This window comes from Triturus cristatus, chromosome 11 (assembly GCF_964204655.1).
Source record: "Triturus cristatus chromosome 11, aTriCri1.1, whole genome shotgun sequence".
Classification (NCBI taxonomy): domain Eukaryota; kingdom Metazoa; phylum Chordata; class Amphibia; order Caudata; family Salamandridae; genus Triturus; species Triturus cristatus.
Window position 1 is genome coordinate 114,567,468 of NC_140594.1, and position 19,780 is coordinate 114,587,247.

Here is a 19,780-nt window from a genome sequence, read left to right on the forward strand (position 1 = left end):
AGCGGCTAGAAAACCGACCCCTTTCCCATCCTGTAAGGCAAGGCTGTCTGCTCTCGCCTCTTCTGTTCATCTGCGTGATTGAACTACTCGCCGAACGCATCAGACAGAACAGGAACGTCAGAGGAGTGATTGTCCCAGGAAGCAATGGAAAGGGCGAAGTGAAGTGTTCCCTCTACATGGAAGAAGTCTCTATCTTCTGCACAAACAGACCATCTGTGAGAGAACTGGAGAGGACTTGTATCAAATTTGGAAAGGCGTCAGGAGCGAAGAGCAATAACGCCAAGTCAGAAACCCTACTCTTCGGACACTGGACCCCCACCTGAGACCCACTGCCATTCCCCAGCAAGCAGGACTTCCTGAAGATCCTTGTAGTCTGGTTCGGCAGAGAACATGCTGCGGAGAAGACATGGGAAATGAGACTGCGATGACAAGGCAGCAGCTGGAACTCTGGAGCCTCCAGAAGCTGACGATCGAAAAAAGTCTTTGGTCCTGCAGAACGAGACCCTGCCAGTGCTCCATTATGTTGCCCAAGTGTGGCCTTTGCAGTCCCACACGGCCAGAAATATCACGAGAATGATCTTCTACTTCATTTGGAGCTCAAAGAGGGGAATCTTCATGGTCCACTGTGTGAGGAGCACTCTGAGGACCAAAGACAAGAGCCACGTTGGCTTTCTGATTGCACAATTCTTCCTGTTGCCAACGTGGAGGTGCCTTGGATGGGCAGAGTGGGCGAGTGCCGTCTCGTACAACTGGGAGACCCTGTGGTTCTACAAGGAAGTGGAGAAGTTCATGGAGGAGTTCGGGCTGGAGGCTGCTGCCCCCGCCACATGGACCCCGAAGCTTGTCCAATGCCAGATACGAGCAAAGGATATTAGTGACATACCATCTCTTCTGGGAGTGCACATATGCACAGGACCTGCTGAAGGCCCTAGGCACAGAGCTTAGGGCCTGGATACCTACACCCTGCATCAAAGCGGACTCTGTGATGTATGGTTTGTTCCCAGGGACAAATGCACTGAGTGACCTCCAGAACCGCTGGAGGCTCCTGTGCTGTTTTAAAGATGTTCTTCGGTTTTCCAGAAAATGCCTGGTAGTAGGGAAGAAGAAGACATCAACCCTGGCGCGCCAGAAGATCATCCACAGCCTCCTGCGCAACTACGCAGCACTTGACGGATCAGCTGAAGACATCGACGACAAAACCTGAGGACATACCCGTTACTGATAGTACCTGCGGTGAAACGTAAGAGTATTAACAAATTTGACTCCCAAGTTTTTGGCCACTTCTACTGTTGATGGGTGGGGGAGGAATAGAATCTGGCCACCACATCAGGGGAGAAAACAGACTTGATTGCCCGAACAATAGTATTTCTGTCTTGTCAGTGTTACATTTTAGCTGTTTATTTCCCATCCAACGAATGGTGTTAACAAAACTGTTTATAAAATTCTGTTCGGTCCCGTAGGAACCCTTGTCCAAGGACAGGATCAATTGGGTGCCATCTGCATAAGAGGTAGTTGCAATTTCAAAAGCTGTAATCAAATTTATGAAAGGGGCCATATAAAGATACAGTAGGGCTAAAAGAGGAGCCCCGCGGAACACCAAATGCTGATGATCTTTCTTGCAAGGCATACCGACAAATAGATACTACCTGTGTTCTGTCAGTCAGAAAATATGTCAAGCAAGCCCAGGTTTAACCAGAAATGCCAATATCTAGAAGATGTTGGAGCAATATGGAATGAGAGATGGTATCAAATGCTGCTGACAAATCTAATAAAATTAGGGCAGCATTGTTACCAGAATCTAGTCATCTTCATAGTTTGAGAGATCTATAGGATCCGATTCTGTAGAATGCCTGGGTTTCAAACCATATTGGTAGAAATGTAGTGACTTGGAATCTTAGGTGATCAGTGGCATATTAACGAATTTTCTAGGGTTTTACCTGGTGCTGGGAGCAATGAGATGGGTCTAAAATTGGCCAGCATAGAGGTGTATGCCGAAGGCTTTTTTAATAGAGGCTTAACCACTGACACTTTCAAAGACCTAGGAACCTCGGCTAGGGAAAGCGATAGATTTAAAAAAAAAAAAACACTTTTTATTTGAATCAATGCAAAGTTCAATCCTATAGCACTTACATATATTGCAGTCCATTGTTAAACTTTCTTTTGACATTTTGCACATCATTATTATCCACAGGCATAGGTATAGCAGTATTCCCTGTGTTATTCTCATATCTCCCCTCCATCCTCCTCATCAGAGACCTCGTCTGTCTGCAGCCTGGGTGGTTCACAGATGTAACCCCTGAATTTATTCCAAGCCCCCCCATACTTTATTCCATTTTCGAGGACATCCTCGATTGATGAACACTGCTTTTTTCGGCCACCATCGCTGTGTCCATGTCTTTGCACCATACGGTGAGTGTTGGCGACTCTCCCGAACCCCATTTTTGGGCAATATTACGCTTTGCAATCATTATCCCCAGTGTAGCCCAATCTTGTGCTGGGTGAGTAAGGTCATTCGGCTCCCAAACATTCAACAAACACCTCTTGGGTTCTGGCACCAATGACACCTCCTCTGTTTGTGATATCGATCTCATTACCTTTACCCAGTATGCTTCAATCTTCGGACATTGCCATATGGTGTGATAAAACGTACCCTCCTCCCCACATCCCCTCAAGCAGTACGGGTGCGGGGTCGCCCCTATTCTGCAGAGGGTTAGTCTAGTGTTAGTAGGTACAATGTAATATCTTGAGTTGCACTAATCTGAGTTTCGAGGGAATTCCCACTTCACGCGGGGACGCTATTGCCTCCTGCCACTCGGTGTCGTCAAGTTCCCCTACATCTCTGGTCCATTTTTCCCTGAGTGCCACCGTAGGATCAGGTAAATTGTTAACGAGCTTTCGACAGGTGAGGGAAGTAGCCTTTTTGTGCATGTATTCAGTGAATAGCCTATCTTCTAGGGGAGTGGCCTCTCGGACCTTGGTGCCGGGTGATAAGGCTGCCTGCAGCGCATGTTTGACCTGTGTGTATCGAAATATTTCCGAGGGTGCCAGCCCATACTGTTCTTTAAGGCATTCAAATGTGACCACCTCTCCTTTATTCCATAGGTCACCCACCGTGGAAATGCCGATTGCAACCCATTGGGCAAACCCCTTACTGTTCTTGAGTCGCCCAAGCCGCCGCGTATCCCAAAGTGGAGTAAGTTGGGTTATAACTCCTTGCCAGACCAATTTAGTGTGTGCCATATGTTGACTGTCTGGAATGTAGGCCCGATTAATGAAGGGGGTCGTTTTTTGTTGTAAAGTGCTGACATAATTCCTTCTTCTCCCAACCCATGTCTATCTGCTTGGAACGCGGGGTCTGTTTGCGGGGCGTGTATCCACGGATTAATGATTTTCAACTGAGCTGCCCAGTAGTACAATTGTATATTTGGAAGAGCTATTCCGCCATCATACCATCCCCTAACTAATTTGACCTGTGCGATGCGCGCTGGCTTGTTCCCCCATAACAGACTTGAGATCTCTGCCGCTATCGACTTGACGTAACCCGGAGGTACTGGGAATGGCATGTTTTCCAATGCGTACAGGAATCGGGGGAGCACCATCATTTTAAAAAGCGCTGCTTTTCCTTGCAGTGTCAGCGGTAAAGCGCCCCAGTGTAACGCATCCCTTTTTAAACGTCCTAGGGGAGGTACTAGATTCCTTTTTAAGAATTCATCCGGGTTAGCCGTTATATAAATACCCAAATAAAAAGCGATAGATTTAATAATGGGTTTATCACTGGGTTCACCGTATCAGTAGCCTTATGCAATATCACCGGTGGACATGGATCTTGAGGGGAGCCTGATTTACATGAGAGAATAGCTTGACATGATTGAAATAATGAGATGGACTGAAAATTGGATAGGGTGCATTGAGACAACGGGGCACTCAACACATCACCATGTAACTGACATGATTCAGGACAGTAGACATCAAAGCCCTGGTGAATTTTTTCTTCAAAATAAGCAGCAAGCCTGTTGCACGTAGCCGGAGAGTGGAGAATATCCCTTGATAAGGCTTTTGGTTGTAGATATAATTTAGCAATTGAAAAACAAACTTCCGGGACAAACTGTAGTTGTTCCACTTGGGACGTGAGGTGGACTTTTTTTGCATCCCTAATCCATTTGTGATAGGGTTTCTGGGCTAGCCTGAACTGGTTGAGGTCCTCGGATTTGTAGGCAGAGCGCCCTTTATAAGTTGTGTGCAATGTAAGTTTTCTTTAGCGAAGTCTGACATGTACCATGGGGCGGATGGAGTGGGCTGGTCTTTGCCTGTATACACCACAGGTGCTAGCTGATCAACAGCAGCCAGCAGCCAGTAAGTTAATGCATCAAGGTCGTCCAGGAACCTTCCCCTAATGACGGAGTAAGCCGTGGCCAACAATGTTGAAATGTTGGAGCTCATGAGTTTCCTCCATTTCCGAGAACCGGAAAGGTTCCCATCAGATGATGTGTAAAATAATGGGCTGGCCTCTACTGTTAATGTAAAAGGGATAAACCAATGATTGGACCACTCCTGGATCACCGGTTCGCCTGGGATTAGTAAAGGGAAGTTAGGGCCAATCCTGTCAAGCGTATGGCCGGCAGCATGAGTAGACCCCCCCACTAACTGGGAGAGACCTAATATTGTGAAGATTTGTCCAAGATCTTTTGTATTCGGATTCTCTAGTTCATCAAAATGACAATTAAAGCCACCTAGCAAGGTGAAATGTGTGCAATGAAATCGAGCTGGGGCAACAGCATTGCCTAAAGAGCCCAGGAAACTAGCACAGGACATCCTGCAAATGACGGTGAGTGACAGATTTTGAAGCAAAAGCCCAAACCCTCTGCCCCTCTTAAGTTGGGCAACTCAAAGGAACTAGCTTGGAAGGATTCTCCAAAAATAATTGCTAAACCTCCACCACGCCTCTCAGGTCTGTCACATCTAAGTAAAGCATAGCCCGGGGGCAGTGCGCTACAAATGTCTGGATTAGACCACGGCTTAAGACAGGACTCAGTGACAAAAAAAAAATCCAAATTGTGGTCATTTAACAAGCCACACACTTCTTGCGCGTGTTTGGGAAGGGACCGTACATTGGGGAGTCCCCCAGAAAGTGATTCAATAGCCAGAGTCCGTTCAAATGAATCCTCACCACAGGTCAGGCACCAGAGCTTAATGTAAGCCAGGAGCTATCCTTTCACTGTACAAATAACAAGAGATACAGCTATGACAGAGAAAATGACTGGTGTATGTAGATTGGGGAAATTTTGATATTATGATAAATGGGTGGCGGGTGTGCCATCTATTTCCGCTCTAGGCTCCTATATTCAGATAACTAAACGACAAGATGCCAAACAAATAGATATCCATCAACCAAGTTAATATTAAGCATGTATACATTAAACGCATAGATACCAGTCACTAAGGTATCAGATAAGTCGGTATCAAACAAGTGAATATCAAACACGTACATATCAGACAAGCAACTTTTAAATAATAGATCTGAAACAAGAAGATATTTCATCTAATCAAGCCGATTTCAACCGAGCACATACCAGACAAGCAGCTATTAAACAAGCAATTATCAAACAGGTAAATACCAAATGTTTGGCCACCAAATGAGATGAAACGTGTAGATATTGTACACATAGGTAATCAAAGAAACATGGATCAAACAAGCAGGTATCAATACCCGCTTCATACATATGATCCAAACATGCAACTATCAGTTAGGGAGGATTATAGGAAGTGGATAGCAACACAACAGGTATCACACAACAAGTGTGAGAGCATACAGATGTTAAACAACTAACTATGAAACAAAAACATACCAAACAAGTAAATACTATATAAGCAGATAAAAATTAAACAATCAGATATCAGACAGGTAGATAGCAAAAATGGAAATTGCAAAGAAGTAGACACCAAACACACAGAGATTAGGGGTACTAAACAAGGAGATACCAGTGTGTAAAATCAATACAAAACACAGATGTCAAACAAAGATATCAGAACAAACGGATCACACTCAAAGAAATAGAATAATATTTCCACCAATATATCAGATTAACATAGTCATCTTTATTCCTAAATATCGATTCAGGCAAGGATTAATCAATCTCCTTGTCTGCATATCTTCCTACTTTCTCAGGCACATCCTCTAATGAGTGTATTCATCACATTATCACTGTCAGTTTACCCCTACCATGTCCCCATCAGCTCATCATTCCACAGATTGCACCATACCAATGCTGTTGCCGTGGTAATTCGCGACCCTCCAGAAGCCCCAATGACCATCTTGACTTTCTTGTCTTTGTCCAGCAAGAGTACAGGGCACATGGAAGATAATGGGCGTTTCCCTGGAAAAAAATGCAAATAAAAAACAATCAGTCCATCACCAGGGTAGGATTAGCAGAGGTTAAGCAGACTCTGAATGAGAAGCAATCACCCAGTAAAGGCTTCCTTTCATGGTGATTGTCCGCAGAGGAGGAGAGACGCTACCTGGCTTAATGAAATTAGCAGGCGAGGGAGGAAGCCCAAATCCATTCACAAAGTTGGGGGAGCTAAAGTCATCCATCTCGTCGTTGAATATGATTCCACTTGTAGGAGAACGAACTTTAGACCCAAAGCTGTCAACAGGAAAACAGCAATAAAAATCCCAAATCACTGAAAATTTAAACAAGTAAAAAACTGCATCAACCCTGATGCTAATGTGTGTCAAATGGGAAACAGCCATTACAACGAATCTGTAACAACGCACGCCATTACATCGCATGCCATTACAACGCAAGTGGCATTACATCGCATGCTATCACAATCCATGCCATTACAACGCATATGCTTTTACCATGCATGCCTTCACAATGAATTTCGTTGTAAAGGTATGAATGGTAAAGGCATATGTGTTTTACATCCAAGTATAAAGTAAGTGTAAATATATATACATACATACATATATTATATATATATATATACACGTATATATATATATATATATATATATATATATACACACATACATATTTTACTAACGACACTACATGCCCTTCGAGAAAATACTGCTGAGTCCAGTGGTGAGGAGCCCAATACACAAGACATTGCCCAAGCAGAAGGCATCAATATATCGTCCCCTGGCCACAGTCCATTTAAAGCACCGTCTTCCTTTGTGCTGATCATGCCACGAGACGCTTTGGACATCTTCCATGATCGTATCACAGATGAACTAAAAATATTGTACCGTAAATCTCTAAGGTATAAACACAATCGGAACGGTAAAAACAGTGAATATTTTCAACTCACGGATAAACTCAAGAACAATGATGCTGTGGTCATTAACAATTCAGACAAGGACGGTAACATTGTTTTGTGGGACAAGCAACTTTATAGAGCAGAGGCTTACCGGCACACCAACAACGAACAATGGTATGAACTATCTGATGCCTCTTTTGTCAGGAAAATCAATAGAGACTTCAAGAGTGAACTTATGTCTTGGCAAAGGGAAGGTCTTGTATCTAAAGATGAATTCAAATTCTTATTCAAGGAATTCCCGACTCTACTCACGTTTTACCTTATTCCAAAGGTGCATAAAGGCATTGATCCGATGCCCGGTAGACCTATCATTTCTGCTAAAAACAGCACATTTGAGTGCACCTCAAGCTATGTAGACTTTTACCTCCAAGAGCATGTTACCAATTTGCCTTCATACTTACGTGATTCAAGTGATTTTTTATTGTAATTGAATGCAGTACAATGGTCCAATGAATATCTGTTTTTAACATTAGATATCGCCACTCTTTACACTAGCATAAGACATGATGATGGGTTAAAAGCAGTTGACTTGCACCTCAAACAAAGATGCATCTCTATGTACAAACATAACGCCATGCTGATGAAAATGATACATTGGTGTCTCTTCAATAATGTTTTTATGTTTGATGGTAAAATCTTCAAGCAAAAGCAGGGCGTGGCTATGGGGGCATGCTTCTCCCCCAGCTATGCATGTTTACAAGTAGGCTGTTGGAAGGAGCATGTCCTCAATGTCAAACATGGTGCTCTTTTTAACGAAAATGTCGTGCATATGTGGCGATATATTGACGATGTGTTCATTGTGTGAAAGGGAACCCATGCTGAGGCCTGTAACTTCATTAATGTCATCAACACAAATGAACTTAATTTAAAGTTCACGGCACACTTTGACTCTGTTACCACCAATTTTTCATTGAACAAGGGATTATCAAAACTTGTTTATTTAGGAAGCCTACTGCAGGCAATACTTTATTACATTCATCAAGTTTCCATCCCCACCACACCATTTCTAGTCTCCCCTACGTATTCGTAGGGCGTGCAGTTCTGTAACCTCTTTGACATTTGCACAACAAGCTGCCACTTTTACCAAGTGTATGCCTTTACCACTCATGCCTTTGGGTTGTAATGGCATGCATTGTAAAGGCATATTCGTGGTAAAGGTTTGCGTTGTGATGGTAGGTCATGGTAAATGTATTGGTGGCGTAATAATACCTGCATTGTAATGTGCCAGATTGGGATAAAGGATTTGATTAGTGGGGAGCAACAGGAGTTTCGCAAAGTTTGAAGCTCTGAAATGTAAACTATAATATAAGAGGCTCTATCTTTGTAGTGGCAGGAAACAATTTTCCTGGGTGGAGAACTTGCTCAGAACAAATGGGCGACTCATGCAGATCTGCATGTCTTCGCTCACTTCTTGGTTCCTGATCTGAGCTCTTCCACTAAATTTTTCCTGTCTGGCTCTGCCCTCCAGAACGCACCCTCCACGCTGCACAAAGACCAAAGCTGGCCCGATGCCCAGGCATCGATCACCCACCACTCCAGACTTTGGGCCACTCGCACCATGCACACATTAATGCCCCCCAGGACTCTCACTGCCACCTATAACCACTAGTCATGGGCGATTCCGCCATTTCCGTTTCTGAGATGTTCCACCCATGGAGCATCATGGAGTAGACATTGATCATGGTGAGGTGGACTAGATTTTTTTAAAATATACGTTGTGGAATTGGGTATAATTGGAACAATATGGCCAACTTGAAAAAGTCTATAATTTCTTGATTTCGCATGGCAAATTGGGCTTAATAAAAAGAAAAATAAGTTTGCTTATTCCTCAAATTGACTGTATTCTACTCACTGTTTCCAGTGAACTCCTGGAACTTAATTAAATGAACTTAATCCCAATGGTATCTTGAGGACACCTCATGTGCAATGCTAACCACCACAGATAGCATGTTTAATTCTACCAGCCGCAGTCCGTGCAGGTAACAGCAGTGGGGCGGTGGGGCCGTGTAAGGGGGAATTTCGCGGGGCGATGCAGAGGGAACATTTTATAAATAAATAATTTTCCCTCTGCATCGTCCCTCGAAATGCTCCCTTACATGACCCCACCGCTGTTACCTGCATCCTACTCATTTACACAAATGCAAGTTGGGTTGAGCAAACTACATTCACCACAATGCATTAGGAGCTGAGACCATGGGCTGTTAAATTCAGGACTGGGTATAGCAGATGACCTATGAACATACAAGTACAAGGTCCAAAATGCAGTGGGAGATCTGAAAGCCATGGATTCAGGTCCCTTTGACTGGACCATGATATGCTTTTTTTGACTGAAGTTGCGTTAAGAGTTATTGATAATGTATTGAATCCTGCCATACTTCACGCATTAAGCTCTGACTGCAAGACTGGCCCATGGAAGAAAGAATGGATTCTTACTATTGGTTTATGGTGCTGGTGGCTGCCACAGCGCTGCCATCTTCCGCTACAATGGAGATGTGTGATGTGCCGTGGTTGTCAGGAGAGTAGAAATCTGGTTCATAGTAGGACTGTTCGTGGGTTGTGTTGTCGGTGATTTTTAAGCGGAGCCGCTCAGCGAAATACTCCGATGTCATGTTCTGTACGACCTGTTAAAAGAAATGATGGTTCTGCCTGAGTGCATGTAACTTTTATTACAGCTGTAAAGACCACAACTCTAGGAGACCAATGTCTTGCCTACATAAGAGGGAACCTCCTAGACTCAAAATTCCTCATGTACAAAGCACAGTGGAGAATGATGGGGTAGTGCCAGCAGGCTTAAATGAGAGAGTTGCACAGTGGATGCATTGTCTATATACACAATTCACAGCCCCTGATGCGACTAGGCTCAGGGTATACGTGGAGGCAGCTGGCCTCCTTTATGTAGTGAAGGAACATCATGCCTTGCTGGACCGGGCATTGACTAGCGAGGAACATTCTTGCTAAGTTGGAGATCAAAAATGTTAGGACTCCTGGCACAGGTAGGTTACCAGTAGAATTTTAGCACAATAACCCTGCACGGCTTATTGGTAAGCCCCTGGAGGTGTGTGGTGGAGCCCTTGCGACTGGCATCCTTTCTGCTACTACTATGTGAGAGATTGTCCCAAGCGGGATAGAGACCCAGCACACTGTGGGTTTTGTCGCCCGCTATTCATGCTAAATAGTGACTTTAAGTTTTTGAGTAAGGCTCTCATTGAGGGCGGATTGTTCCCTCAAACATGTAGGCTGGTTGGGTTTGTCCATCGGAGGAAAGCAAATAATAATTTGAGACATCTTGCAGTTATTTGCTACAGCCTAGAGGGCAGCGAGGGGATGACTGGGCAGTCACCTTGTCTGACCCTGAAAAAAACGTCCAGACTGTAGGATGGGATTCCTCAATTGCCACACTGCAGAATTATCATTTTGCCCTTATATTCTTGCCTGAATTTGGTTACTTTATAAGGGGCCCATGGCCTGTGTGAAGACTGGAAAGATAATCTTATTTCATTCGGACCTTCAGAGAGCTCCAGACAGGGTGCCTTATCTTACCACTTTTGTTTACCTTAGCAACAGAACCCCTGGCCGCCATGCTCAGGACTATGATGAACCCCTGGGAATGCGATTCCCATCTAAATGGACTTAATAAAGGCAATGAATGATGGAGGTCAGCAACTTGGAAAACCGTATAAATATCACAAAATCAAACAGATGGATGTAAGAGCTTCCCTATATGGATTTCACCTGGCTGGGGAATGATACTGCCATGGCCTTAAACAAGTTAATGAAGTTCAAGGCTCAAGAAGAAGTATGTAATCAGAACAGTGTATGCTAGGACTCACAGACCGCACATCAAGGGAGCTGATCAACCTGGGGATTCATCAACAGGACTGTAATGAAGCGGCTGATGGTCAGACTTCACCAACACAGGCTTACTGAAGGAAAAAAAGGAGTTTCTCTCAAATGTAGACCTAATCCACTGATGAATGTGGGAAACATCACCGCCGGCCTAATCAACATGATGAAGGTCAGGGCACAGCAAGCACAGACTTTTTGAAGCCGCTGAATGTCAGAGCCCCACGACATGGAACTATCAAACTTAGAAATAAGAAGTGTCATCAGCAGGGACTTGATCGAGCATTCGAATGTTCAAATTCATCAATATGACTTAATGAGGACTTAATGTGAATCTACCCAAGGCAGGGAGTGTTGGAACTTACCTCACCAACAGTGACTTAGACACGGAAACGTTTGTTAGGATTCATCAACATGGACTTAATCAAGCAGGTGAATCCTGGAATTCATCATTATTGACCTTAATGAAGCGGACACATTTCAAAGCTCAACAATGTCATATCTAGTCAAGTCAGGGAATGATAGGACCCGCCAACAGCGGCTTAGTTAAGGAAGTGCAGATTAGGATTCATCAGCATGGACTTAATCAAGCACATGAATGTCAAAAATCATCAATTTAAGGGAAGAGGGTACATTTCCAATTTCAACTCAAGTCAGGGAATGTTAGGACTTACCGTCAGTGATTAACTCGAGATAACACTCATTCAGATTCACCCACATGGAAATTATCAAGCTGCTGATTGTCAGAGATGTCTATCAAAGTATTATTGAAGGAAAAAGAAGCAATTACACACCAACATTGATTCAAACACATGAATGTGAGGGACTGATGTGGACATAATGAAGTCCTTATGTGTTAGTAATCAGACTCACTGATGGAGACTGGTTCAACTGGCCAGAGCCAGAACTAATTAACATGACCTTAATCAATCAAAGTCAATGATAGCCAATATCCAACATCTTTAGGGCCCGATTACAAGTTGCAGCAGTGTGAGGGGTGGCGATACGCCACAGCCATGCCCCCGAACTGCTGAGATGCGCCGCTGTCCACCTGCCAGATTGCAACTTTAAAGTGGTCTGGCAGGCGGGCGGTGTGGCAGTCCTGCGGTGGTGTTAGAATTGAAATATTACTGCCATATTGCTTATGCTTAATTCTGTGTTAAGTTAGCATTCATTACACCATTTTCTTGTTCAGCGGCCATTTTGAATCATGATTGAAACTTATTTCTGCTTTCATTGCTAAAAGCTTTGCTGATGCATTTGTGTCTCCAAGGTTAGGCCTCGCTGAAGCACATACCTTTACTGCTAGATAGAGGTTCGCACCCACTATTCCAGCTGCGGGTACAGAGAGGATGACCTTGCCAGAGAGATAGGGTGTGCCCAGTCTCAGACTCTAAGCTCATCTCTGTGTGCCCCTTTGTTTAAGCTGTCTCCCTGTGGAAAGTTACTGGGTGGGCGTGTACCTGTTTAGTTCCGAAATGTATAATTGTTACCTTTATGCTTGTGAAGATCAGACCCTCAGCAGTCATCCTAGGAGGCTGGTCAGACTGGGCTCCGCTGCAGCGCAATCATAATAAATAACTAGGCTTGTATTCTCTACTGTCTGACTGACTCTTCCTTTGTGTGGAAGGCTGAGAGGTGGTTACGAGAGACCCGGGTGGCCCTAATCGGGTCACTTCCTTCAGTGGTGCCTCTGTCACAGGCGGCGGTGCCTTTGAAAACAGCACCGCATGGGGACCACACAACAAGGTTCCTCATGGCATGGACTTGAAAGTCCATGCCATGCAGGAACTGGTGTGCATGCACACAGGGGGCACGTTATGCCCCTCTACGTGCATACACATGCTGTGGAGGCACAGGGGGTCCTGTAGGACCCCCTTATTTTTCCTCTCTGCCACGTTGTACATGGAGGAGGAACCTCCATGACACCACCAGTGGAGAGGAAACTCGAAATATGCTTGGCAGGACCGCGGCGGTCCCGCCCAGCCTATTGTAGCCTCTGACTGCAGCACCATCAACAGGGAACGGTGGTTTCCTGGCGGAAGCAACTCGCACAGGTAAGAGCGGTGGGGGGGGGGTGTAAGTCGACAGACATTGGGTTAAGTAACATTACATTTTTTTTAAAAACACTTCCTTTACGCTCGCGCATCTGAGCGCAAAGTATGTCAGTGCAAAGTACGTGGTTTTCATTATTTATTTACTTAATATTACTTATCCCGTCGTCTGTCAACTTTCTCCACCACCCCGCCCCCCTCCCCTCCCCACGGCTTTTACCTGTCAGTCTCAGTCGCAGTCACGGGCGGTCCGACTGCCCAACTTATAATGGGGCAGTCAGACCACTGGTGGAGTGGTGACTTGGGGGTGAATAAAATCAATCTGGCCACTGTGTGACCACTCCATCTTGCTTTATTTAGTTATTTTTCACATTTTGAACCTTTCATTTCTCTGTCCCACGGCTTCACTCTCGAATAGAAAAATTTCAGAAAAAGATGACATTTCAAGCAAAAGTGTTTTTCTTTTTTGGATCCATTGCAGGAGGAACAATTAAACAAAAGGAGAGGACAGAGGGAGTAATAACTGTTTATTGAAGTCATGGTTTTCAGTAAGTGAGGAGGAGCAAGACAGAAAGAGCAGGAGGCAGAGTAAGAAAAGGGGGGGGGGCAGCTGCCAGCGGCAGAGAAGCAGACGTGGACACTGTCCTGGTCTTCTCTTTCTCTGGGCAAGAAGGAAAAAACAGAGTCCTTTTCGTTCTCTGCCCACACGTCCCCGAAAGGCCACGTAAGCTGAACCTTATCTATAGGCCTTGGCTATTCTGCCGTCCTGGGACGCGTGTTTAAATTTAAAAAGTAGGGGAACCAAATCTATTAAATTAAAGAAGTATGGGCATGCTGTGTCCTGCCGATCCCACCCACTTCGACCACTGCTTACATGTAGGTATAATATATTATATGTATATTACCTACTGGCGGTCGCCAGTAGGTAGATATAGTTAGGACCTATTTTCCATAGGAAATCTGCAACTTTCTATTTGGAATAACTTTGGCGCCGATTGACGAATCTTCGCGAAAGTTTCAAAACTTTTGGCCAGCTCTGGTCCGCTCCTACCCTGAAAGTTTCACGGTGATTCGTCAAGCGGGGGCCGAGAAAAAAGGGGGGGCCCAAAATGAGTTTTCCCCATGCAATTTCCCATAGGACCTTTAGCCGCAGCTACAGCCCGAACTGCTGAACGGAATTACACCAAATTTGGCAAAGAGGTAGTCCTTAGTTCAGACTCGTGCCTTTTGCTTCAATGGTGTAAATCCGTTCAGTAGTTCCTGAGAAAATGACATTTAAAAGTACATATATATCTATGGCCTCGGAGGATCCGCACACCCTATGCGCACCCAGCGCAGAACCCTGCCGTGCACAAGCTGTATTCTAATTGGCTGTCCACACTCCAAATCAGGAAGTGTTAGCAGCCATCTTGTGCCTCGGTAGAACTGAGGCACAAGAAACCTAAGAAACAAAAGCGCAAAACACGAAAAGGGGGCAGGGTAGAAACACCCTGACCCCCTAGGCCTGCTCAGGGGGTCCCGCAAGGACCCCCAGGGCCAAAAAAAGCATTTTTGTTTTTAAATAAATGGGCGAGATTCTCGCACCCAGCGCGAATTTTGGCCGAAAAAAAATTCCCGGCGGCATAAAAAAAATAGTGTGGGGGGGTCCCAATCCCCCCCACACTGCCCCGGGGACCGCCACCCCCCAGGGCTTATTATTATTGGGTGGGGGGCTCTCAGGGCCCCCCAGCCCCGGTGACCGCCACCCCTCAAGGCTTATTATTATTGGGTGGGAGGGCTCTCAGGCCCCCCCAGCCCCGGGGACCACTACCCCCCGGGCTTATTAAAATTGGGTGGGGAGGCTCTTAGGCCCCCCCAGCCCCGGGGACTGCTACCCCCCGGGGCTTCTTCAAAATGTGGGAGGGGGGCACCCCCCTCCCCATTAAGATAAAACAAATTAATGGCCGGCCCCGGGGGTTAAGTTTCCTTGCCCGAGGGCCTTGTCTAGATATGGTTGAGCAAAACCAATAAAGGCTTGGCACAAAGAGGATTCACACTTTTACTTAGGACCTACACCTCTAGTGGGAACACCTATCTTCCCCCCAATCTCTGGCATCATGCCCAATGTAATGTAGTCCTAGACCTCTTGGATTTAAGAAAAAATGGAAATAAAACTGCAAAACAGCACTCCGCTACCTGACAGTAACTCCCCCACAGTAGGTGAGTAAAGAAAACTCAACAAAATAAATGTGAAAGTGAGAAGGCACCTCACGTACGCAACACCAGGGAGGCTACCAGACGGTTCTCGCCAGTATGCCCACGATATGGTTGAGGACAGAACACAAGAACGGGGCATTCTGCTTGAATTGAGCAGTATTGGAGAACTCCCTTGAGCAACAAGAAGCCTGGGTGCTTACCGCTGTAATGTTCTCAAAGTTGGGGTCTCCCAGGAGGGTCCTCTTGGCGTAGGCGAATCGAAAGGCTTCCAAAATCCGGTGGTAGGTCAGCGCCTTGTTGTCAATGGTTTTCACACTCTCACTTGTGAACCTGAAACCTGGTGAAACAGGTGATCAAAGAGGGTAGTCAAGCTGAGGAACGATATCACACACTAAACAGAGATGGTGGTAAACACATGCAGGTTGGCACACGGTACACATATGTTGGTGGGTATTTTCCACTGAAATGTCCACTACATTTGCACAGACACAGATCTACTGATAAAACTATGCGTTAATCTGTGGAAATGGGGTTTCAGTAAATATTTCATTTGAGCATCACCCAATATCACCTTGAAACCAGCCACTTGACCTCAAGAGACACACAAAAGGCAAGTACACGGGGAAATAGAGGAGGGGAAACGGTAAATGAAGCGGAGACAGACATTTTGCCACAGAATAATCACTGATGTAAAAACTGCATCTGTTAAGCCAGCTGTGAAAGGTCAGCAAATCCATTCCGTCCAGGGGGTCTTCTACCCTGCGTTAATAAGCAAGGTGGTGCAGACAGAAACACACTTGACATGTTGTTCGTGTGCTCTGATACCAGAAGGGTCTGCCTCCGCACCAGCATATGTAAAACTGTGAAATATATGTCACTGCTTGAAATACCATAGCCCTCTCTTCCTCTTTCTCTTCTCTTTCTCTCCTTTCCCCTCATTTTGCTTGCCTTTCTCTTTTTTCCTTTCCCTTTTCTACTAGGGTTCACTTGGGTTGGATTCGTGTTATCCATGTAGGCGTATCAACACCACTATACGACTGTCACGTGATAACATTGCCTCACACTTATATTATATTGTTTGCTAACCCTGAGACAGTATTATTTTGTAGATGTAGTTCCTTCCCAAAAAATGTCAATAAAGTGTTTTGAAATTAAAAAAGAAGTCCCAGTGCTTGGCGGGCATAAGTGATATAATTCTCCAAGTAGTATTCCCACTTTGTGTGCCTGTCTTTGTAAATAAGAGAAGTGATGGGCAGTTCGACATGCTGCTGAGAGATCTGCAGACATCTCGCCGCAGTCCAAGCAAACCTGCAAATAATCCCATATGCAGCACACACGCAGCATGCAGCAAACCTGCAATTAATCCCATACGTAGCACACATGCAGTACGAAGCAAACCTGCAAATAATCCCATACGCAGCACACACGCAGCATGAAGCAAACCTGCAAATAATCCCATACGCAGCACACGTGCAGTACGAAGCAAACCTGCAAATAATCCCATACGCAGCACACATGCAGTACGAAGCAAACCGCAAACCTGCAAATAATCCCATACGCAGCACACACGCAGCATGAAGCAAACCTGCAAATAATCCCATACGCAGCACACGTGCAGTACGAAGCAAACCTGCAAATAATCCCATACCTGCAAATAATCCCATACGCAGCACACATGCAGAACGAAGCAAACCTGCAAATAATCCCATACGCAGCACACGTGCAGTACGGCAGGTGATAAAGTAGACAATCTTCAACTGCTGCTGTGTGTTGGAACAAAACTCAGCTTTTTTGTACAGACCCAAATGACAAGCAGAGCAAGTGCCACAGGTATGAAAACCTATTGGGCATTTGGAAAGCCAATTATCCACTTTCAAGATCTTTGGGAGCCATAATTTGGGCGGATATACCATAAAGGTTTTTCCGTCACACGCAAGGGATTGGCATAAAAATAAAATACCGCCCGATTTGAGCCACATGAATGAAATGTCCCAGCAAAGTGAGCGACTCGGCGACCCCCACCTCTTCTATTAAAGTGTCAGTGGGCTTTGTCGCCCAGAGGAAAAAGCTTCAGAATGATTCATTTTACAGCATGATTTGAAAAGAATGCACCTTTACTAGCACTGACTTCTTTCTTTGATTTATTCTTTCCTTTCTTCTCTCCATCTTTCTTTCCCACATTCTATTTCTTTCTTTCATCCCTTCCCATTCTACTCTCATTCCATTTTTCCATCTTTCTTTTGTTCTGTCCATTCTTCTTTCAGGTGTCTTGAGCTTTCTGTCCTTCTTTATATTCATGTTTAATTTTCCTTCCTGCTTTCCATTGTTCCTTTCCTTAATCTCGTTCTCACATTATTGTTCCTTCCTTTCTTCTTATAATCCTCTTTGCCTTGCCACTTCTCTCATCTCTTTCTTCTTGAATTCTTTTCATTTGCTAATTCTTTATTTTCTTTCCTTCTACCTCCCCACCACCATCTCTCATTTCCTCTTTGCATTATTAATATTGTCTGCCTTCCTTTCTTTCTCTCCTCCCATTTTTATTTCAGTTTTTTCCTTTTTCTTTTTGCTACTTTTTCCTAATTTCATTCTTTTCTTCTGCCTCCCATGTTTTCCCTTTCCATCCTTCTTTTGTGCCTACATTCCATTCTACTTCCTTTTAACTTTCCTCCTTTCTTTTCTTATTTGCATTCTTCTTTCCTTCCTTCAAACTATTTCATTGTACTTGCCTCCAACTTACTTTTTTCTTTTATATTCAAAAAATTATCTTTCATTCTGTCAGCAATTTAAGCTTTTTTCTGAACGCCTCCACCCCTTCCCCATCCCACAGTTGTACTTATATATTATTTTATAATTTATAGCTCTTTCCTTTTGCCTTGCAATGAATTGTCAGCCAGAGATAACAATAAAGAAGGGCCGTTAATCAGTACAACTCACCCCCACTTATGCTGCGAAAGCGGGGGCTTTGCTACGCCCTTGGTCACACGTTAAATCATACCCAAGATAGAGCTTGTTACATGCGCCGCTTGGTGGAATGTTCCATTGATGGCGAATCTATTTGGTATGGATGTTACTAGGTATGACCTATGAGTTTACCTCAATTAATATGTCCTATTGGAGAATTTTACTAGCAACCACTAACATGCTCCCAAGAGAGTTAGTTGCGCTACATATACATTTATTGAGTTTCCTCTTTGGCACAGAAATGCATCGAACAGTCTACAATCAAGAGCACACTACACCCTGGCAACAAAAAGATGCCAAGTCAATTGTAACTTGGAAAATAAGAATTGTATGTATAAGCTTTCATCGTTATTGAGGCATTTTGAGTAGGAGTGTAAGGTATATCTGAAAAGAAATGACTTACTGCTACCTTGACGGTGACTGATGATGGAGCAAGGTTTCATAAAGAAGAAACTTGCTCGGATGCAATCCTCTCAAATAACGCACAACACTTTAATCAACTTGTTTGTAAATACTAATATTGAATTACACACAATATATGGTATCTAGGGGAAGCTCTCCTATGTGTATTACTAACCAGTAACCCGAGTGTCTTAAAATGGCCGACAAAATGCAGGAATATCACTACGCATGCGTCTACAGCATCTACGTAGTAGGACGTTTTCTATGCTTGGAGGGAATCTTTTGCAGCTGCGCAATAGCGTTTAAAATGGCCGCTTGAAACTCACATGTTAATGCGCATGCTACTGCTTAATCTAAACCTTGCAAGTTCTACTAACTGCTCATGCGAAAGATTATTATAAGTAAATGAGATTAGAGTAGTGATAAGTGGTATACAGTGAATTCATTTATTTTCGTATTCTAACATTTCTTTTTCTGACTTTATTATTAGTTATTATTTGGGCCTTGAGGGTGACTGAAATCCCTACCTTACCTGACTTATGCGCACGCGCACTAAACTCTGCCCATAACCATGACGACACCGTTGAAACCCAGCCAAGGACAAGCTGTGGAGAATCTCGTGAGAACTTAACCCATCGACCCAGACAAGAGCAACAATTATAACAAAGTGTTTAAATTGTATTGATCAAAATATGAAATGCGGGTGGGAATAAAGCTTTGGGAAAGTAAATTAAGGGGCGGAAACATAGAACAAAGAGCCTAAAGAAAAATATTACATTTAATATGCGGTGATGAACTCACCACCTTGCCCTGTCCAATCAGAAGTAGGGGAATACACGATATTGAAACATTTGGGGGTGGTACACGAACACAGAATAGTATAATTGAGGTAAGTTAGTTAGAGATCTGTCAGACCAGAGCCCGAGACCCGTCTGTCAGACCCGTCATTCTGAATCCGACACGTATGCTGCCACAGACGCTGTCTCAGACTTTGCAAATGC

General features: G+C 44.3%; 1 protein-coding gene across 16 annotated transcripts in view; it reads right to left on the minus strand.

Moving 5' to 3' along the window:
- The window catches only part of GGT1 (gamma-glutamyltransferase 1), a 655,664-nt gene that overhangs the window by 16,905 nt on the left and 618,979 nt on the right, over positions 1-19,780 (minus strand). For all 16 annotated transcript variants that reach the window (XM_085636048.1, XM_085636056.1, XM_085636047.1 and 13 more), the window contains 4 exons: positions 15,617-15,753; positions 9,757-9,944; positions 6,517-6,644; positions 6,262-6,374 (listed from right to left, as the gene is read on the minus strand). In XM_085636048.1, coding sequence (XP_085492174.1) covers positions 6,262-6,374; positions 6,517-6,644; positions 9,757-9,944; positions 15,617-15,753 — 566 coding nt within the window. The remainder of the gene's footprint in view (positions 1-6,261; positions 6,375-6,516; positions 6,645-9,756; positions 9,945-15,616; positions 15,754-19,780) is intronic.